Genomic DNA, 23,906 nt, shown 5'->3' with positions numbered 1-23,906 from the left:
ATAGTGTATGGCTTATTTTTTTTGAAAAAATATTATACAAAACAAGACATGCCAAAATAAAGTGCGGACACAAAATACCTTGCTCAACTATGATTCATAATCAGATGCCTTTTATAACTATTTCTTGGTTTCTTTCTGGTCTTGTAGAATTTCATATCAAAGGTATTTTACATTTTTGTGCAGTTAACATGCACAAAAATGTCTTTCCACAAACTGCGGTACATGTATATGCGCCAGCTCATAAGAGTTGCCACCCTCATCAGTTGGTATCAGCTGTAAATTGTAGCTGACAGCTTGCTATAACGGCCATGATTGGTATTAGCACTAATCGCTGGTGTTTAACTCCTTAGATACCACTGTGGTGACAACAATATTTAGATGTTTATTTGAGGGAGGGGATTCCCTCTAAAAGCCTATTGGCATCTCACAATAGCAGAGTGCCAGTAGTTGGCATTGCAATCCAAGGCTAAATAATGACCTTTAGGTCAGTGATCTATGATGGACTGTAAGACAATGCAATATGCAGTGTCTAACAGGCACAGTGTACGTGTAAAACTAACTCATCTAATATGCTGTAGTACAGAAAATAGTAGATCAGCGATCAGGATATGAATATTAAGGTCAACTATAAAACTGTATTATAACCCACTTATTGAACACTATAAAAAAAACACATCAATGAAAACATAATTTGTTCCTGTAAAGAATGAGGCCCATCAACCAAATATTTTCCATGTATGGCCTATTTACTCAACCAAGTTTTAGAACTCTGTAAACAGGCATATAATGGTAGGCTGAGTGGGTTAGTGAGCTGCTGCCATAGAAGGTGTAATGAAGGAGGGATATATTAATTTTCTTAATCAGCCACTATCAATCTAAGGCCTCACTCACATTTGCATTTAAGATGGATAAGTGCAATCCAATAAAATAGGTTTGTGAAAAGATAGTCTTGGGAGTGAACCCACTGGACCGTGCACCAGACTTCCCTGGGACGCCGCCTCGAGCGAACCCCTATACAGGGACTGTCGGGCGTAACCGCAGAGGGCCTAGATGCACGGAAGCCGGAATCAGCAAAAGTCACCGGATAGAGTCTTATAGATACAGAATCCGACCTGAACCAGGTACAAGTTAACGGGATCAGGCAGAAGTCCAGAACCGAAGACTGGTGCAGGTCACAGAGATTTGGGTGAAGTCCAGGAGCGGAGACTGGTGCAGGTTACTGGGATCAGGCTGGAGTCCAGAACCGAAGACTGGTGCATGTTACTGGGATCAGGCTGGAGTGTGTGCTCACAACAGTACTTAGGATCTGCAAGCAGAGACAGAGTTACACCAGGCACAGGCATAGAGGAACCTGAACAACTAATACAAGAGACAAGCTACAGGGATGCGTTGAACAAGCACTAGCTATGGGGAATAGGAATAACCTATAAAGGACTCAGGAATCATAGATTATGATTTTGAAACAGTAGATTTTTATTTTTATAAGGTGCTCGTGCAAAAAATACATAAAAATGTCATCATACATAGGATAACAGTTTTGGAATATAGGGAGGGATGTCAAGCCGCACTATGAGGAGTGGTGCAATGTTTGCAGTAACTGCATCTACCCGTATAAAACGACTAGTATTAATTATAGATGGACATACATGTATATCATGTGTCCACAGGGATGGACCAAGGAGGGCATGATTTAAATAGATATGGTACTAAATAACATGGCTCTAATAATGTATAGAGGTATAGGCATTTAGTTTTACCACCATATAGACTGGCTGAAAGACACCATGGTTCATGTAATGTTAAATATTGAACAAGTACTAAACGTGCCTATATCCCTGCCTCCACTTATATATTAGCCCTTCAAGTCAGTCCAAATACCTGTGGCTATCAGTAAAAGGTACGTGTCCTATGCAGCACAGCCCTTATATAGGTAATTTGATATGGGGAATAGGAAGTCTTAAATACCCAAGGTTACTTATTAGTAATAGTCTGGACAGCTGTGCTGGCCCTTTAAGTCTAGGTGAGTGCACACGCGCGCCCCCTAGTGTGCATGTGTGAGAACCGCAACCCGGAAGTCAATGCCGAGACGGCAGGAGGAGAAGCAGGATGCTGGAGCTCAGGTGGCTGCAGTGAGTGTGCGGCGCGGAGTCGGGACTGATGGGGAAAAGGTATGGACAGGGTAGCAGGAGAGCGGGCTCGGCGGGGAGCGGGGAGCGGGGACCCCAGCGAGGACCCCAGGGTTGGAGCGACGGAGGTGGTGGGTGGAGTGGTCGGACTGGGAGCGTGACAGTTTGCTCTCGCACCAGTGTTGAACGCTAAGGCAGTGTCCATCTACAATTTTTTTCTTATGCCAACATGCCCCTCCTGTGATTGACACTTCACAGTCAATGCAAATCTCTATAAAAAGCTTTAAAGGGGCAGGGACAGCTCTCTCAGCTCTGCTACATGGCTAAATCTAAATGCATTGATTGTGTCTGAATAGCTGCACCCAGTAATCTAAGTTAAACATCATTGGATTCAGGTTCTCTTTGCTTACTACATGCTGCTCTCAGATGAGGTAGCAAAAACCTGCTGACAGACTCCCTTTAATAAAGTACACAAAAATAACCATAAACATTTTTTCTTAGACATGGTGTGGTTATAAAACTAAGGAGGCATGGGGGCCAATTCATTAAGACTGGTGTTTTGTACGCCTGCCCTGAACCAGGCTGTTCTGGAATATTGTGCCAAACTCATTAAGAGGTATGCCATAAAGCCATATTGCACAGCTACTTATGTCAAATATTGTATAACCAATAGAGGTTGTTACCCAGCATTCTACAGATCCTGACTTGAACAGCATATAAATCTGCAATGTTTTTGAATAATATAATAGATTTTTTAAAAAAACGCATGACATCCGGATAATAACTCAGATGTGATCCATTTATTTTTACTCACCCATTGACTTAAAATGGGTAAATCTAATCCAGAATATGAATTAAAGTAATGTGTGCCACAATTATTTACACGCGGACCATCGGTGCGTTTGTAAAACGTTAATGTGCCATACTGACTTGCTATCAGATTTGCATATGGACAGCACGCGGACATTTAATTATTTTGTCTGAACAAGTCCTATGAGTGAGAGAAATTAATTTAATCTAACAAAACCAATAAACTATTGAGAATCTGAAAATAAGGTCATGCAATTTAGATGTTTTTGTTTTATTTCAGATGCTCTACATGCCACTAAAAAACTGCCCTCAGTATAAAAAATTGGAAGAGGAAACATATGCATCAAAAGAGCTTCAAAGTCTTTTAGATCCTTATAAGGTAGGTAAATCCTTCTCATCCTGGAACACTAGTAGAAACGGTGTTGCTTTTATTTTAAATTATAGTCATACCTAACATATACTCCATTCACACTTGGTGGATATGCCACATTCTGGCTAATGTGGTGCGGTACCAAATGTATACAGGATACAGGACTATAAGACACACCTCGGTATTAGCGGAGGAAAATAGGGGAAAAAAAATTTAAAACAAAAAATGTGGTCATGACGCACAGTCATGGGGGTAAAGTCCCACAATTCTGTACTAATGTCCCCTATCCTGGGCCCATTCCCAGTATACGTGTCCCCCATCCTGGTGTATATGTTTTCCATCCTGTTATATATGTTTTCCCATCGTGGTATATATGATCCTCGTACTGCTATATATTTGTTCGCCCATCCTGGGCCTATTATCAGATTATTTTATATATATATATATATATATATATATATATATATATATACATACATACATATATATATATATATATATGTCTCTTTTACAATGTAAATAGTCTATTTTACTACCTCCCAACCATCTGAGATTCAGCGGAACTGTCCTAATTTGAGGGAGCAGTCCTGTTGGTCACTGCCTTTGTCCCAGCTCCTCCCCATAGTTCAGTGAATAAATCAACTGAAGAAGAGCACTGAGGTGCACTAGAGGATTTGGCAATCTTGACCTGTATTGCAGGCAGAGCAGCCAGAAGCAAATTATCCAGTTACATAAAGATATTGATAGATAGATAGATAAATAAATAGATAGATAGATAGATAGATACTGCATCCTCAGAGGGAGGATTTGATATAGATAAGCTTGCATTGCAGCCTTTGAGTCCATAGCAGATTACATTGGACATAGAGATCTGTACAGAGCAGTGCAGATTCTGACTCCAGAGCAGATTACACTGCACATAGAGCTCCACTGTACAGAACACCATCTGTGTCCTGTATTCTAGAGGGAGAATAAAATATTTTTCTTCTAATAAAATTACAAAAAATAATTTAAAAAAATGTAATTTTGATTTCACTTTTTTAAAAAAAAAAAAATATTACAAATCAGCAAATAAGATGACATATTTGTCTCCCTGTAATCATAACAAACCGCACAACACAGCAATTAGATTATTTATGGGGATCAGTAAATGGTGACAAAAATGGCGCAATTTATCATTTTTCTATATTAAAACCCATAAAAAATGTAATACAAATGTATCGCTGAGGTCAGGTTCACACGTAAATGCTGTGTTTTATCTGCAGGTGTCCACATCACACAATGCAATAACAATCTTCTCTGATTATTGCGTGCTTGCTGCATTTTTCATGCGTTTTTCCCGATATTTGATACACATGTAGTACAGATGTGTATCTGGGTTTTTAATGCTTTTACTTCAAAAAACCTTTGATTCTGCATTTAAAAATTCAACTACACTTTTTTTTTTTTCCTGGTGGTTTTTTTTTCAGGCTCCGCAAAGAACCCTATAGGGGAAAAAAAAACAACCAAAACTGCACAGTTCAGTAGCGTCTTAAGACACACAGAGGGCAGAGATTTCATGACGACACATCCACTCTACTTTGACATTTAGTCTGTGTTCACATGCAGTGTAAATGCCGGGATTTTCTGCTGCTTTTTTGCACATAAATTCTACTGTGTCCAAGTAAAATGGATGTGATTTCATGAACAGACACCACTAAACTCTGCAGTTTTGGTGCATTTTTTTTCTCTAGAGGCTTCTATGTTGAGCGTAAAAAACTACATGAAGAAAAGTGCAGTTACTTTATTAGGTGTAGAATCAAAGCTTTTCTGTGAGCCCCAATGGGGACAGTGTGGAATATGTTGGCGCTATATAAAAATAAAGATTATATATAAAATAATATACAACATATCCACTATAGAAAACGACATATTAGGCCCCCCTTCACGTGTCCGTGTCTCTAGTACATGTGGCATCCGTTTTCACAAAAATACTCATTATAATCAATGGCGATCTTCACTCCTTCATGTTTTCACATGGACCATGTGAACTGTGTGTGTCTCCATGTGATACACACCGAGACATGTCCATTTTTAACTGGCAGCACAAATTAAATACTTTACAAGCTGTCTATCTTTGCACATCTTTAACACATAAAAAACTATTCATTTGAGTGTCATGTGTTTTTTTTCTGATGCGTGTCACACAGATATCACACAGATGACACACACATACACAGGGATGAACACATGGATTGAAAACAAGTGCGTTTTTTTTTTTTCAACAGACGTGTGAAGGCGGCCTTAGAGAGGTTGTCTATTACTGGACAACACCTTATTATAGCACCACTCCAGCAGGGGGTGTTCAGTACTGGAGTTGCTCTTTAAATGTATGTCCCCTGTCCCTTGTCATATATCCACCTTCCAGCAGCTTTTCCTTTTACCAATGCCTCTTTGTTCCCACGGCGCCATCTTGGGAGTGTAACTGGCTGAAAATCAGAAGTTACGTCACAACTGCTCCAAATCCATCTCTATGAGAGCCAGAACAAGGCCAGAATAAAGCTCTCATAGAGATACATTGAGTCATGACCTCCGGCATGCTCCATGAAACATTGGAGCTGTCAGCAGGTCATACATCGCCAGAGACCGACCGGAGTGATGGCGATAGAAGATAAAGCCGAAGGAAAGTGAGTAAAAGTGAGTATAAGATGGGGGGCAGGAGATTTACATTTAAAGCACCACTCCAGCGGTGCAATAAAAAAACACCTGGAGTAGTGCATTAATAGCCCTAGAGAGCTGTGTAAATAAAAAAAAAATACTCATACGTGCCTCATGGACTACATAGGATTCAGTCTGGGCTGGGTGAAAAGATGATTTGGTTTACGTTCCCATTGTGGTGGATGTCCATGTGTCCACCCTATAGTAAGGCCTTAATATCCACCATGCCTAAATTTACCTCTCTTTAGAATATTGAAGCACTAATAGCAACAGTGTCACATCTAAATATCGTATCTTACTGATTTATTCTTACAGGACTTTATAAATAGTTTGCAAAAAGACACTGGTTTATCATCAAAGGAGCTGAATGAGGAGCACAAATGGTGGAAAGTATCCGATGCTTTATTTTGTGAGGTAAATATATGATTCCATTTTACATAAATGGACATATATATATGTGTTTTTTTTCTTTAGATTTATACACTATATATTTACCCTTATTTTTATACATTGAACTTGTGATGTATAACTTTAACTGTAAAAAAAAATAAAAAAAATATCAACCTTTCATTACAGGCAATAAAGTGACAGAGTTTTAGACTCAATTGTATAAGTATGCACAATGGCGTAACTAGAGACCGATGGGCCCCTGTGCAAAATTTGGACCTGGGCTCCCCCTGCATGTTGGTTCAATACATGGACTCTTGTAGTATTCTAAATCCTATAAAGACCTGTGTTGCCCCCCTCCTCTTCACTATGTAGCAATGACCCCCATCCTGTACTAATGTCCTTCATGCTGGGCCCTTCCTGGTAAATATGTCCCCCATCATGATATATATGTCCCCATCCTGAGCCCCATCATAGTAAATATGTCCCTCATCCTGGCCCCTTCCTGGTAAATATGTCACCCATGCTGGTATATATGTCCTCCATCCTGGGCCCCTTCCAGGTAAATATGTTCCCCATCCTGGCATATATGTCCCACATCCTGATACAGCATATGTTTATCCTGGGCCCCTTCCTGGTATATATGTTCTTCATTCTGCCTGCAACGCATAAAAACACATTCTTCTTACCTTTGTTGGCTCTCATGTCGCGCAGCGTCCTCTGTAGCTGGCATGTGGTGGCCATCAGTTGACATTTTAATGTCAGCTGCCAGCTAGTGAGCAGTGTGTATTGTAGTGCAGGGACCTGAGGGGTGTCTATGCAGAAATGCAATTCAGCTGGATATGTTTCCTCGGATAGACATCCAGTTGATGTACAGTAGGTCCCGGAGTCGGTGGACCCCCTCTGCCCCCGAGCCCGGTTGCAGTCGCAAACATAGTGATTCCATTATTTTTAAGATCCAACAGCCATGGGCCACAAGAGTCCTGCACCAGTAGATGGTTGTTAGTTTCCGACCTTCAGCTAGAATAATCTGGGGCTACTCTGTTCGAGGATCGGTCTCTAGTTACAATGCTGTTCCACCCTGTGTCTCTGGCTACTCTCAGTTCACGCTATCTTGTTTTCTGTCTCTTTTGCCACAAACCACTCACTGTATGTGACCTTCACAACTGACCCAAATGTACATCTTTTACGTTCCGCTCACTAGGCCTTCATTGACTCCTTCCAGAATGGACCATGTTTTCCTTGTCAGCTGACCCCTCGGAGGGGTAGTCCCAATATTTAACTCTAATTGTTCCTACTGCCTGTTGCTGGGCACATTTAACCTTTCACCCAGTTTTATACAAACATTCTAATACCTTACCAACACAGCTATAGATTACACATTTTACCTTACCCTAATACACATTAATTATCCTGCATTATGCAGGAACATATCACATTATTATCACTACTTATCACACTCTACATCGCAATGCAAGATATTATTCACATTACACAACATTGACAAAATTGCTGTCTTTAGGGGCAGTGCACCTCTCTTACACACCTTCTGCAAAGAAAAAAACCCACTGGATTTATACAACATGTGAACATGGCCTTATAGACAACAAAAATCCAAAAATCATATAGTGAAGTTTACATAAAAATGAGAAAGTTTTTACTGCAACAACTATGAATCAATGAACAAACAATAAATCCATAGGCTCCAACTAGAGATGACCTGATGCACAGATGATGTTGTGCCTGCCCTTGCTAATCAAAGGCTGCACCAGGGACACCAGAAGGTAAAAGATTTGTGGGCCTTGGGTACTACTGACCTGGACGCTGGACCAGAGTCTCATGAATCGATCTGCTCATCTCTAGTCCCACAAGTCCTGGACACAGCGAGACAATCCCAGATTTGGGTCTAGGGTCTTCGCCCTACAGTCTCTGTCTTCTTCTGAATGTCTCTCACTGCCACCGCCCCTCTGACAACTCCTTCTGCCAGGGTAGAAAGAAATGGTAAATGAATGTGGCTAGGTACATGGTCAAACTTTGCTGCATGATTTGTCCTTTTTTTCATTGTTTAAAAGTTGGGAGATATGCCATAACCTAATGTAATAGTGTTATGCACATAAGTATACCAACATCATTAAAAGGGGAAATAAATCCGATCTCAATGCAGCCGCACCAGCAGCCTTCTAGTATTACTTGCTACACAGCCCCATTAGCTCCTGCACTGGCTGGAATAACTCAGACCTGTGTGCCTGAAAGACTTGTTTCTCTGCCTCCTGAGGAGCCAGGGATAAGTTGCTATGCACTACAAACATAGATAGGAAAAGCATGCAGTGATAGGCAGTTTATCCAAAGTGAGGAAACATAAAACACGTGCATAAGTGGAAAAGGTGAAATGGTAAATACAAGCTAGGATAGCCTCCTACAACCTGCTAAAAGGAGAAAGGTGTAGGTTAGATAAATGAGAAAGCTAAGAGCAAATACTGCACTGGTTTCTGAGTAACAGGCGTAACTGAGTAATATCCCTGGCAGCGAAGCTGGAACTCCTTAGCAGATTCCACATAGTAATATAACCAGCAGAGATGATTGGTATCAGGAGACTTTAAATAGCCCCACCTGTGATGTGATGGGACAGAGAAAATGAGCAAGTAAGAACACCTAATAACTGCAAACCAAAACAATATAAGCAAAGGTAAAAGACCATCAGCATTTGGACAGGGACTGACTAGGCTGTGGCTCAGCAGGAAAGAAAACTAGCCATGCAGCATAAGGTCACCGGATTGAGTCCCGAACCCGAGGCATGACAAATAGCACTTCAGTGTTATTGAATAAATGTACTCCCTCTTTTTTACACATCTACATGGGGAGCAAAATATAAAATTAGCAGAAGTGATGAGATCAAGTCAGCAACTGATTTACTGCGTTGTTCATTAGCTCCCTCTTCTGGTACACAGTGGAAATTGTGAAAATTCTTGTTTAATTTTTTTTATTGTTTATGACTAGTGAAAATAAAAATAAAAATAAATAAATGTTAAAGGTGTTTGATTTTTACCCAAAATAAAAAAAAAGATGACACGACCTGCTACATTTTTAGCTGTGGCTTCATACACACTTTGTATTCCATAATGAAAGTGCAGAATAGAGAGGTAATGGAATTGAAGGTATTTGCATCTTCAGATTTTCATGTGTAGATATTTTGACTGTACGACGTGCTCAACAGGAAACCTTGTCCCAAGGCCAGGGTCACAGTAGCATATTGCGAGATGCCAGAGCATCAGATGTGATATGCTAATGACACTCGGATCAAACTGTGCTGTGAGCGTGATCTGAGTGTCATTCACTGTGATCCACTTCCTTCACATGCAGGAATCGGATCACAGGTGAGAAAAAGATGGAAAAATTAATTTCTCCTTCTTTTCTATTGCCTGTCTCGACATATATCAGACTGCACTCTGGTGTCATCCAAGTGCAGTCCGACGTTTCACATGCACCCATAGACTTGTATAGGTGCTCATGGTCTGAGAAACGCTGCCATGCTGCAATTTTTTTCCTCAGCCAGATTACAGTTGAGGAAAAGCTCTCAGATCTGACCTTCATCATTGAGTAACATTAGGCCAAGTGCAATGTGAGAAAATCTCTCATTGCACTCGTCCAATTCATTCTCTCAGGTGACCCTTAGATCTACTGTTTTAAGCCCTTCAAGGGAAAATACATTCTAAAATACAGGCTCTAATAAAGAACAATGTTGTGGTTCTGGTTTACAATTATCAGTATGAATGAGGCGTTGCTAAAATAAACTGTACATACATTGGTGTCTATTTATTGCAGAGAAGTCACAATTATACTCTGCCAGAGTGGGCAACCCCAGATGTCCTGGATAAACTGTTGAAGCTATCTGATATTGGCATGTCCAGTCTGTATGGAGTGTACAAGCAGCATGAGAAATCCAGGCTACAAGGAGGTAAGTTTGCTTGATATTCTATTGAAGTCATTTAGTTGTATATTTTATTTTCTGGTTTGACCAGATCTATAATACCAGTGTAATTCATAGCATGTTTTGTAGTAAGTTATCTTTTTATTCTGATCTATCTGCTATATTCCAGGCTAAAGTGGATTGTAGGCGTAATTGGACTGATAGAACTTCTGCAACACGTAGGGCCCAATTCACATTTGCATTTGCGCCTCTTTTACGTCTATTTTTTTTTTCCTTATTATTCTTTTAAGTGTATTTTCTGTCTTTGCCTGTTTTTTTCATATATTCGTCATTGTGAGTGATCTGGGATTTTCGGCTGATTCATCAATTTAATCTTTTTAAAAAATTGATACATTTTTGATCAAATGTACTTAAGTCACTTTCAGTGAAATTATTAACTTCAGATATTTTGAATCAATTTTGCAGTATTTTGCAATACAAACGACTTTTTAGCGAATAAAAGGTTAAAGACAAACAAAAATAAAGGGTTTTTTTGCACAAAATTCAAGAACCGCATGCGCCAGCTTGAGTAATTTGAAGAAAAAAAAAAGGTAACAAACAACAAAAGACAAAAAAGAAAAGTGACTGAAAAAATTCAAGTGATCAATCAGTACCATAAAGTCATGGTATGTAAAATCTTATGCTGTCACAACAAAGCACAATACACTGTTGGTTAGCAGCGGGTGACATGACTTGTGGAGTCCTTAAAGGAATTTTCCACGAAAGACTTTAGGCACTGTATGTGACTGCATACTTGTGAAAACAGTGTGCACTGTCAGGATTCTAGGGTGGCGAACACAGAAATGGGTTGTCATGTTTCCGCAAGTGCGCAATATGTCACATTCCAACTAGACATGCGCGGCCTTGCTCAATACAAGTGAATTAAGAGAGGCCACACATGTCTAGTGGGAATGTGACTGAAAGTATGCATATCGCATATACATATATATCACAAAATACTTGCGGTCACAAGACTGCCCGATCTCACTAGAGAATCCTGACAGCGCAAACTGTGCACTGTAAGGATTCACAAGTCTGCAGTCACCTAGAATAATGCAGACTTTTGTGCCAAACTTGGACAACCCCTTTATAAATTAGCAGTAAAGAATAACAAAATAAAGCAGCCGTGCAAACATAGAGAAGCATGTTACACCTGATGCACAAACTCATTTTCAAAGTAAGCAGCATCCAACCAAAATAGCAAGAATTTACTTGTAGCATATGATTTTTTTAGCTAACACCACAATTCAATGCAAGTGTATAAATACAATACAATATATTTTGTTTGTAAACCGAATCTGTCACTAGGGTTTTGCCCATTAATTTTAGACCAGCATAATGCAGAAACCCTGATTCCAGCAGTCTGACACTTACTCGGTTGATTGCAGTAGTTTTTAAAAAAGTCTTTGTTTTATCAGCAGGAGATTATTGCTAGAGGACTGGAAAACCTGCTGCCATGTAGTCCTCCTTATTCATGAGCTCTGTATAACCTCACCCCCACCAATGAGTGACAGCTTTCCCAATGTGCAAAAAAATCTCACTGGAATTGGCTTTTTGCCATTTTGCGGTACCTTAGAGGTTGCAATGCTTCTACAATCATCTTCATTGCACTGTGATGTAGCAGCTGCACAGAGTGATCTTTGGCAGCATAACCTGTGTTGCGGCCAAAGTCGCCATGATATAACTCCAGCTTAAGTAGAACTTATTCATTCAAATTCCTGCTTATGCTGGGCTTAGTAGACAAGGGGATAGTCTTAATCAAAAGGCGATAAAAATGAGCGACAAAAATGAGGTCGCCTTGCCACTGGCTGTTGGGCTCACAAAATCTGGCCAAATTTTTGTGTGCTCAGTATCTTAATTCTTACATGTGTTTTTGTAGCAGTTATGCATGTCTATATTCCCATATTCATTGTTCTACATATCTTAGCACTGCAGTGTGCAACTGTCTCCTTTTTGTTACTATGTTTCATATTCAGTTTGCACCTGTTCACATTAGAAAGATAGGATGTGTCATCAGTCTTTTTCTTAATCAGTTATTGACAGTTGGACAGCAATTAAAAAAAAGTTGCAAATGGGTTGTTCCATTGGGGGTGCACAGATAGAGATCAATGGCAAGAACTGCACGTGGAGTGTTACCTCTGCATTCCTGGTCATTCATGAAGGAGCCTTGTTCTGAAGAGACATCTTGTCAAAATGCCATAAATATGGGAATACTCTCTTAAGCTATGTGCACACATTGAGCATTTGCAGCCAATTTTTCTGTAGCAAAAAACAGAGTGTTGGTGGGGAAAATGCTGCATAAAATAGCCGTTTTTCTGCATGCATTTTTTCACATTTTTCCTATCCATTCAAATGCTTGAAAAACGCTGAAAGAATTGATATGCTGCAGATTTGTAAAATATACATATAATACTATACTATATTTGATGGTTCAAATCCGTAAGGAAAAAATAAGCAACATGTGCATAAGATTTCAGGAATTTAATTCACTCTTTTTGTACTGAATAAAGCTGTATTTTTTTTACACATCAAAATTACAGAGGTAAAAAAAAAACAAGGCAGAGTTAAGATTTGTGAACAAGCCCTTAAGCTACAAATAAAGAAAATATTACAAATGTATAGGCCATAAAACCTATATATACCCTTCAATAAGTATGTTTATTGTTATAAACAGTATGTGATTATTATTATTATTATTATATGAATCATTAATATTTTGATTATTTGTAGGTGTGCTTGTGGGTTCTATTTTAAAAAATATAACATATGCTGCAAATGAACCGTCCAGCAATCTAAAGCTAATCATGTATTCTGGGGTAGGTTAACGATTCTTTCTAGTTTTATTTTATTATAGCAATTATTAGTAACACACTTTATATGGAAGGGTATGTGTACACTGAGGGCCTGATTCATCAAAGCTTTTCCATATAGTTTCTGACATGGAAAGCTTTAAAAAGTCTTAACATTTTGGTACTATGCTAAAATTTTGTGACTTTTCACATTCTCACGCCATATTAGCACAGCTCTGAAAAGTGACTGGAGTTAGGGTGGGACAGAAGCATGACGACCACCGTTCATCAAATTCAAGACAAGCGGTAGCGTTCATTACTTCTTACTCCAGCAGGGATTGGAGTATGGTAATATTTGTGGTAAAGCACACACAGAGGCACATGCCACTCATCAGATACTCCTTATTCATTAAGAGTAGGGATGAGTGAACCAGATCGGTAAAGTTTGGGGTTTGTACTGGACACCTGGTGTCCTGTGCTTGAACCCAAATATGGATTTTTAAAAAAAAGACTGTGTCCGAGGTCAGTATTTGGTTTGATCACTATTTGTATGTTAACAAAATTTGTTCAAAGGCTGCATTGAAGCCAATCAACAAGCTTTATCACATGCAGAAGTTGCCTGTCTGCTGCTGTGAACAGGAAAGATTTAAAAAGAAATTAAAAAATAACGTGGGCTCTGGTCTATTTCTGATAAACAGACAACTTCAAGCTACAACCCTCAGCTTTCAGTTTTAACTTGGCTGGTTATCAAAAATAGAGGGGATCCCATGCTTTTCTTATTTAAATAAATAACTTTTTTTTAAAAAAAATAGTGTGGGGTTCCCCTATTTTTGATAAGCAGCAAAGGTAAAGCAGACAGCTGGGTGCTGGTATTATCAGGGTGGGAAGGCTCATGATTATTTTGCCCTTCCTAGCCTAAAAATAGCAGACTGCAGCCTTCCCAGAAGTGGCGTATCCATTAGATGTGCCGATTCTGGCGCTTTACCTAGCTCTTCCCGATTGCCCTGGTGTGGTGGCAATTGAGGTAATACCTTTGGAGTTAACATCAGCTGTAGATTATAAATTGTTTCTTTTCATGTGTACTATTGATTTATGAAATAAAAATTAAAATGATGGTTACGTTGGTTGAAGGGTTGCAGGTTAGGTTGAAAGGAAAAAAGACTCCAAGTCCATAAATATATAATCCTAACGTGTTGATCCAGAGGAAGGAATAAAACAGATACAAAATGTCCCATAATCAGGAATACATTTCTTCCTGATGTCACATACAGTAATCAGACTAGATCCTGGATCAACCTCCAATCACAGAATCTAGTACCTGTAACGTTAGGGAAGATAGACCAAGAATGGCACGAACAGTGTATGGGCCCTTTGCAGTCTAATAATGTGTGTTTGAGAGAAGCTACTTGCTCCTTTACAGGTGAAAGTGTACCACCTTCAGACAGACATATAAGTAATTAACAGGAAATGAGTGCTGTGACTTAATTACTTAGATGTCTGATGACGGGGAGAGAGAAGTTGCATGACAGGAGGTCGCACAGATGGTTTTTGCCCATTAATGAGCATGATAAAAAGGTGTTTTGGTCATTAATGTGTTACAGAAGACTTGTCACTAGGGATGGTACAAATCGATTTGCAGCTCCTGGCCTAGTGGCCAGGTCAGGAATCTCTGACTGTTGACTGGAAGCCCTGCAAACAGCATCCCTGGCTCTTTTGATTAGCCAGCCTTGTGACGTCGTGCCAGGCCAGCTAATCAGAAGAAGAGCTATGGATGCTGGGAGGTAGAGTATGGTTCCCAGGGCTCGAACAGCCACAGGATAATGATAAGGCTACTGGGCTGGGACCTGCAAATTCTTTCACTTGTCACCGCTCTAGTTTTAGAGTAAATACTTAGTATATTATGTAAGGTAACCATTCGGGACCATATTTTCTTCTTTCTCTGCACTCTGCTGTTTGTCTGTTATTAATCCTAGAAATTAATGAATAAGTAGACAACAGGGTGGTACTAGTTGGGGGAGTGTCTCTATGCACTTTGAAATTGTCCAATCAGAAATGATAGTCTTATATGGACTAAATGGGGGATAAAGCACTATAATAATAAATAATAATATAGAACACAAGCATTTATTAGAATTGATACGTCCAAATAAATATTCTTAAGCAATCCATATTTCTGTCTCCCAGCATGACACCACCATAGCTGCTCTCCAGATGGCTCTGAATGTCTCCAATGGAAAGCTGGCTCCTTATGCCGCATGTCATATTTTTGAGCTTTATGAAGCGGATGATGGGTAGGTAACAAAAAATAAGACTGTTCATATTTGTGAAAACTATCGCTACAACATATCAATGGGTTGGCATTCTTGAAGTTAGTTTGGGGTCTTACAGTAGGGCAAATCTCCCAAACATGATGTGTTAGAGGCCAAACTTACACATATTAAAGCTAATAAGACCCATAACACACACGGGGAAAGAAGTGGTGTACAGCAGTAAAGTACAAGCTATTTATTAGGTAGAGTGAATCAAAATTTCTGCACCAGTTTTTTTACCCAAAAATGTGTGACTTTCACAATTTAATACAGCTTTCTCCACTTTCCTGAACAGGATTTATCAAATGAGACATATTTTTTTTGAAAAGTTCTACAAAATGTCATAAACTCACTCCACTAAGAGGTAGCATAAAAACTAGAGTACCATTTCTCAACAGTAATGTCATCTCTTAAGATGCATCAAATTTATCAAACATTGAAAAACACTGATAAATTTGCCACAAAAATAGCAATGCAGCAAAAAAGAAAATGATTTCAAGGCATTCCCACGATACGTTTTTGATGCTACGTAAAAAAACGCAGTCTCTTACAGTTCCAGTAAAATAGATGGGATTTATACAAATTTAATGCCCACTGTGCTTTTTTTCTCTCTCTCAATTTGTCTTGCAAGTTGCTGAGTTTTATGTGTGGATTTTACCTATAGAAATATATTAGAGGTGGAAAATCCACACAAAAAACTAATATGCGCTTGCAGTGCATTTTCTCTGCAGAAACGCACTGAAAACACAGGTAATCAGCACTATATCAATAAAATATTGTGAAAACGGCATATCAGAAAGTATGGAAAAAAGAAGTTTAATTTAAAACATGACACACCAAAAAGAGACAAGAATTGCAGAAACAAAAACACATGGAAAAAAGCAATCACTAATATAATGTAAGAAACCTAATCCAGCTAATAGGGGAAGAAATCCTACAGAAAATCTGCATCATCAAAAGCTCACCACATACGAATTGTGAGAACGCAGCCTGAAAAGTCATCTCATAATAACTGCCTATGAAATGTTTAACACAAAAGAAATGTGTGCTCTTAATTGCTCTCAGATTTATTTTCTGCTCATGATCAGAAGCAGGGCTGACTCTATGAATAGGATAGGCATCCTCGCGAGGACCCACTGATAATCTGCAAAGATAGCCCTGAATAATGAGGTCCCATCTTTAGGGGTTAGAAGACATGAAATGAAAATTTCACAATGTTCTACATACCAATACTGATTTAGGGCATGTTCCCGCATAGCTTAAATGCTATTTTTTCGGCTACATATTTTTTGTGCAAAGAATCTGCTGTGTTTAAAGCTATTATTTAAAATAGTTTGGGACTACTGACACTTTACTATATAGGTAAGGCTAGTTTCACACTTGCATTGGACGGGATCCGTAGCATTGCATTGTGTGACGGATGCAACGGATGCGTTGCATATAGTGGCACAACGGATGCTACGGATCGTACAAAATAACGCAATCCGTTATAGGTTTTTTTTCCTTGACTTTACACATCTGAGCATGCACAGTTGTGTAAATACGGATGCGTTAACGGAATCCGTCAAATGACGGATTCTAACGGAAACCGCCACCATAGGCGTCCATTATAAAAACAACGGACGCCGACGGAATCATGCAGGTTGCGTTTTTTTGAAGTACAGAAAAACGCTACATGCAGCATTCCATCCGCCCGACGGTCACTGACGCTCAGCGTCAAAACAACTGATGCGCCGCAGGGCGGCTGCAATGCAAGACCATCCGTTGCTATCCGTAGCTAACAGAAGTCTATGAGGAATATAACGGTTTCCTGCAACGGTTACCGAAAATTCCTCAAGGCTGCGGATAGAAACGGAAGCCGTCCAACGCAAGTGTGAAAGTAGCCTAAGCCTTTGTCACTTTACATGTGTACATGGTTACTTTGCTCTTTATTGCTGTTCTTATACAAACCTTTTTTCACATTGTGCTATTGGGTTATGTGATGAATGTGTGAGTCTTGTGCCTATGTGTTGAGGCCACCTAATGGTCATACCACACCAGTATTTATATATTTCTTAAATAGATATTTTCTTAAAGGGAATCTGTCAGCACATTTTTGCTATGTAAGCTGAAGACAGCATGCTGCAAGGGTTAACACAGAGAATCCAGCAATGCCTGTCTTGCTAAGGTCCGATCTGTTGTTTATTTGCCATGTTTATTTAACCAGGAGGACTTATCATTGCTCTGACTACAATGTCATGCGCACAGCAGTCCGGCACGTCCCCTCCTCTGATTTACACCTCACTGTCAATGTATAATCTCTATAGAGAGCCTGGTGTGGGTGGGGACAGCTCTCTCAGCTTTGCTACATGACTAAATTTAAAAATTCTGATTGTGTCAGAACAGCTGCAACCAGTAATCTAAGTGATACATCGTTAGATTCAGAATCTCTATGCCTACATCATGCTGCTTTTAGATGAGGTAGCAAAAAACAGCTGACAAATTCCCTTTAACTCTTGCACTGCCAGTGATTGTTAACCATGTTTGTACTTACATATTTTTGCCCAAATGTGTTTTGACGCTGTGGTTTCGTTTTCTTTGGGGGGGGTATGTCATGATTAAATAAATCTGCTTTGTTTTAATTACTTCCTGGTATTTGGCCTTGACAAACCTTTATTGATGTACTTAGGTGTGGATTACATGCGTTTTTAGTGCATTTCCACAGCAGAAACACACTAAAAGTACATATGTGTTTTCTACCTGCAGAGTTTTCACAGCGAATGAAATTCTATTGCACATAAAACACAACGTACCAACAAAAGAAATTGACATGTTGTGAATTTCAAAAATGCGCCCCTGGTCAGTTTACACAGCCTTAAAAAAGCACAGTGGACATGAGATTTTTATAAATCCGATTCATTTTGCTAGAACTGTAAGGCTATGTGCGCACATTACAGAAAATGTCTATACCAAGTTTGCATCTCCTAGCTGAAACGTTGAAAAAAGCGAGTTTGTTGTGTTTTTTTGCCACAATTTTGGTGCATTTTTCATGCATTTGGGCTAAAAAAAAAGTTGGCAAAAACACAATGAATTTACATGCTGTAGTTTATTTTCTGCACCAAATCTGGAAGGGAAAAATTAGCAACATGTGCACTGTACTTCAGAATTCTCATTGATTTTGCTGCTATAAGGATAGGCATGCAGATTTGTGACAAAACTGCACCCAAAAAAGCATCATAAAAGTTTGCTCACATAGCCTAAGGGATCGTGCGCACGTTGCGTAATTGCATGCTTTTACGCTGCGTATTGCACTGCAGCGTAAATGCATGCGTTCTGCATCCCCAGCACAATCTATGAAGATTGTGCATGATACATGCGCACGATGCTTTTTTGAACGCAGCGATTTGGATGCCAAAATTTTGACACAAATCCGTGCGAACAAAAAAGCAGCATGTCAATTAATTTGTGCGCTTTGGATGCAGCTCCCACTCTGTCTATGGTGGGGGCAGCAGCAATAGCGCATGAAATCGGCATTTATTTTGCTGAAACACTGCATCCATTACGCAGTGTTTCTGCAGCGATTTCAAGCGCACATGTGCTGTCAAATCGCTGCAGAAATTTCAACATTTACATACTAACACAGCCTAAGGCTATGTGCCCACGTTGCGTTTTTACCTGCATTTCCGCAGCGTTTTCAACTGCACCGTTTTAATGCCAAAATGCATGCGTTTTGATTTCCAAGCAAAGTCTATGGGAAATAGGGATTTCTTGTGCGCACTTTGCAGTTCAAAACGCTGCTTTTAATTTTCATATTTTTGGGCAAAAACTCAGCGTTTAAAGAAGCAGCATGTCAATTGTTTTTGCCAGTTGAGCTGCGTTTTGATAACATTAGATTCAATGAGAAGATGCAAAATGCATTCTACATCAAAATCCTAGCGTTTTACATGCTTTTTGGATGCAGAAAACAAGCGTTTTTGACAATGTATTGCCTGCGTTTTTGACATTATATTAAAGGCATGATATGTCCCTTTGCACACACATAGTCCAACAATTAAAATTAAGAAAAACATTAATTTTAACGTTATTTTATACATAAATATTAACAAACATTTATCATTTTAATAAAATCAGCTATTTTATTTATGATTATAATCTTGATATTTGTTAGCAATTTTTCCATTTTTTCATAGTGTTTGAATGTTAAAACTTTATTTAGCAGTATATTTGTCATCAAAACGCATCTGACTTTAAGCAATGAAAAAGCATGTAAATCACGGTAAAAACACGGCCATAATGCGGTAAAAACGCAAGCGTATTTATAGCGTTTTTGTGGTCAAAATCAATTTTGGCAAAAAACATTTCTGACAGAGCATGCATTTAGAACTGCAACTACCTCGACGCAACGTGGGCACATAGCCTTACACTCTGTATTTTTGATGCAACAAAAATAGGAAGCGCTTAAAACTCAGCCTGACTGTCCAAGCAAAGTAAATGTGATTTCATAAACACTCATGGCCTCTGTGCCTCGAAAGACACTGCTAAACTGTGCATTTTTTGCGCTCTTTTACTTTATTCGCTTCTATGGGAGCATGAAAAAAAACGCATGGAAAAATACAGTTGCATCTTGAAGTACAGAATCAAAATTTTTCTGTACAAACAAGAAACACTTTAAAAAAACATTGCTTGAAATCTGTACCAAAAACGCACAAATAGAACCGAAAATGCAGGAAGAAAAAACAAAGCAAAAATGCAATAAAGAAATTTTTTTTGTGTGATAAGGTGCAGACACCTGCAGAAAAAACTCTGCATTTATGCTACATGAGTATCAAAATATTTTTCATTAAAATCTCCAGGAAATACAACATTGAAATGTACTACAGAAATGACTCAACGGTAGACCCCTACTTGCTCACCTTGCCGGGCTGCAATTCATCATGTCCTCTGACAATGTTTACTGATCTGACATCTTCAATAATTGTAGAAGATTGGAAGAAAGAATGTGGAGTTACGGAAGATGGGTATACCAGCTCAGGTATGATCATTCTTTTTAATTCTATATGAATCAGGTAATTTAAAAAAAAACACAAAAGGGTTGCCCCATCATGAATATCAGATCCCCAGGATACTTACATCCAGGAGCAATAAACTTTCAATAGATATCATATAGAGATTTCGGCCAAATGAAGAAGTCATTGATCCGAAATCTCGATTTGTGCATGAACCACCTCTGGCGCTATTTTATTAAAAATATGAAGACTGGCCATGAGTCACAGTGTGCACACCCGCTCAACCTAGTGATAGTGGCAGTAAATTTTGAGACGGAGGCAGGTGACTTAATAATCAGCAACCTGTCATAGATACGTAGGAGGCAAGCGGAGGATCAGAAGAAGACTCTAACCCCAGACCCATACCGATGCAGAGAGCTGTCATTAGAAGAAAATTTCACAGGCTGATCAAACAAAGAAATAGGGGAAAAAATATTCAGCTTCATAAAATTCCAAAATTTATTAGAACATGATTAAAAATCCATAATAATGGACACCTTGGATCTTGCTTAAAGACTCTCCAGATCTTGTGGCCTGGTCAAACGAAATGGGTTTAGATCCTTCTGCATGAGGCGTCTACAGTAGGTGATGGGATGAGGGGCAGCCATTCCTGAAGGATTCCCTAATTTTCTTCTCCTTTCTCTTATTCCTTCTTTCGAAATCCATCTCTTCCCTTCTGTTTTCTCTTCCCCTTTCAACATCTTCTTCTCTGACTTCTTTTTCTTGGTCTGTATACATTTCATGGTTCTCTCAATGCTTTTAGTATTCTTATCTGTTTTGTGACCTTTGATTTGAATGTTCATAATAGTCCGACGAGAAGTCTATGTTTTATCTTATTTATGAGAGACTTAATAAAACTTGATTTAAACCAAATATCCATAATAAACGCAACACGTTTTGATTGCCTGCAAGCGTTCTTTTTTAAGCTTGACCCTGGCCTCCCCATGATTGCTGAGAGTTATGCATGTACAGAGATTTATGCATGTAGTGGCAATAGCATAATTTATATGCCACTGTCAGGGATTGTAGACAGAGATACATGTGCATCTCAATAAATTAGAATATCATCAAAAAATGTATTTCAGTAATTCAATACAAAAAGGGAAGCACATATATTATATAGCGTTATTACAGAGTGATCTATTTCAAGTGTTTATTTCTGTTACTGTTGATGATTATGGCTAAAGCGGGCTTTACACGCTGCAATCTTGCTAGCGAGATCGCAAGCGATCGTACCCGCCCCCGTCGGTTGTGCGTCACGGACAAATTGCTGCCCATCGCGCACAACGCCACTTACCCCATCACACGGACTTACCTGTCCTGCGACGTCGCTCTGGCCGGCGATCCGCCTCCTTTCTAAGGGGGCGGGTGGTGCGGCGTCACAGCGACGTCACACGGCAGGCGTCCAATAGAAGCGGAGGGCCGGAGATGAGCGGGACGTAACATCCCGCCCACCTCCTTCCTTCCGCATTGGCGGTGGAGGCAGGTAAGGAGATGTTCCTCGCTCCTGCGGTGTCACATAGCAATGTATGGTGCCGCAGGAATGAGGAACAACATCGCTAATTAGAAGAGAACGATTTTTTGTTTTAGGACGACCTCTCTACGGCAAACGATTTTGGCCGCTTTTGCGATCGTTTTAGGTCACACATAAGTGTCACACGCTGCGATATCGTTAATGACGCCGGATGTGCGTCACAAACAACGTGACCCCGACGATAAATTATTAACGATATCGTAGCGTGTAAAGCCCCCTTTACAGCCAATGAAAACCCAAAGTCATTATCTCAGGAAATTAGAATATTATATAAGACCAATTGAAAAAATTATTTTAAACTCAGAAATGTTGGCGCCTACTGAAAAGTCTAAAGCCACAATATTCTGCCAAAAAAAAAAATATCATGAGTTTGCTTAAGACAACGAAACCAATGAAAAAAAACTCCAATTTTTTTTTTAAATATATATAATTTTATTATAAACAGTAAAACACATTGAAACTATATAGGAGAAGTGCAGAGATTGAATCCCAAAGACAATTAAAGTAAGTACATAGAAAAATTATATCCTAAACTGTCCAATTCAAATAAATTCTTCAGGCCAAAAAATATTTAGAAACATGTCAGGCCAATTTTGGACACAAGGTGGCAACAAGATAACATTTTTAATTGACTACCATGTAGAAGGGTAAATTTGATAAATAGAAAGGTCAAAACAATATCAAAAATTGAATATTAAATTACTTTCCCCTTCCACATGGGCATCAATCAATATGCTTGATCAGTCAAAAATAATTTCAGAGGTTCAATGTTAATAACCACAACCTATATTTCATACACAATATTAAGCCCCAGTGGAATAACAATAGGGGACCACAGAACAGAAAAAATGAACAAACGAACTTCAGACCTGAATCACTCACTGATCAAATCCAATAATAAAGTGTGAGTCACATATGCTAGAAATATACCTCGTGCCACCAAATAAAAGAATAAAGAGTAAATAATTACCTCAGGGGGTATGAATAATGTGTATTAACTATAGTTGTGGTTATTAACATTGAACCTCTGAAATAATTTTTGACTGATCAAGCATATTGATTGATGCCCATGTGGAAGGGGAAAGTAATTTAATATTCAATTTTTTATATTGTTTTGAACTTTTTATTATAATAAAGTTTTTATTTTTTTATTTATAATAAAATGATATATATTTAAAAAAAAAAATGTGGCGTTTTTTTCTTATCTATTTGGTGGTCTACTGAAAAGTCTGTACAATAAATGCACTCAATACTTGGTCAGGGCTCCTTTTGCATGAATTGGCCAGAACACTCACCTGACCTAAACCCCATACAGAATCTATTGAGTATTGTCAAGAGGAAGATGAGAGACACCAGACCCAACAATGCAGACGAGCTGAAGGCTGCTATCAAAGCAACCTGGGCTTCCATAACACCTCAGCAGTGTCACAGGCTGATCGCTTCTATGCCACGCCGCATTGATGCAGTAACTGTACAGACTTTTCATTAGGCCAACATTTCTGCTTTTAAAATCATATTCAGTTGGTCTTATATAGTATTCTAATTTTCTGAGATAATGACTTTGGAGTTTTCATTGGCTGTAAGCCATAAACATCAACAGAAATAAAACAGAAATAAACACTTGAAATAGATCACTTTGTGTGTAAGGGGTGCTTCACACACAGTGAGATCGCTGCTGAGTCACGTTTTTTGTGACGCAGCAGTGACCTCATTAGCGATCTCGCTGTGTGTGACACTGAGCAGCGATCTGGCCCCTGCTGTGAGATCGCTGCTCGTTACACACAGCCCTGGTTCGTTTTTTTATTGTTGCTCTCCCGCTGATAAGCACACATCGCTGTGTGTGACAGCGAGAGAGCGACGAAATTGAGCGAGCAGAGAGCAGGAGCCGGCATC

The 23,906-nt window shown here is 39.1% G+C and overlaps 1 protein-coding gene across 1 annotated transcript in view; it reads left to right on the top strand.

Moving 5' to 3' along the window:
* The window catches only part of ACP3 (acid phosphatase 3), a 124,725-nt gene that overhangs the window by 79,465 nt on the left and 21,354 nt on the right, over positions 1-23,906 (top strand). The window contains exons 5-10 of the mRNA XM_075315204.1: positions 3,217-3,315; positions 6,319-6,417; positions 10,213-10,345; positions 13,088-13,173; positions 15,331-15,437; positions 20,288-20,466. Of these exons, the coding sequence (XP_075171319.1) occupies positions 3,217-3,315; positions 6,319-6,417; positions 10,213-10,345; positions 13,088-13,173; positions 15,331-15,437; positions 20,288-20,466 (703 nt within the window). The remainder of the gene's footprint in view (positions 1-3,216; positions 3,316-6,318; positions 6,418-10,212; positions 10,346-13,087; positions 13,174-15,330; positions 15,438-20,287; positions 20,467-23,906) is intronic.

The sequence above is a fragment of the Anomaloglossus baeobatrachus genome, chromosome 6 (genome assembly GCF_048569485.1).
Source record: "Anomaloglossus baeobatrachus isolate aAnoBae1 chromosome 6, aAnoBae1.hap1, whole genome shotgun sequence".
In the NCBI taxonomy this organism is placed as follows: Eukaryota; Metazoa; Chordata; class Amphibia; order Anura; family Aromobatidae; genus Anomaloglossus; species Anomaloglossus baeobatrachus.
The sequence above is the reverse complement of the archived record's forward strand: the minus strand, read 5'-3'. Positions and strand labels throughout refer to the sequence as shown.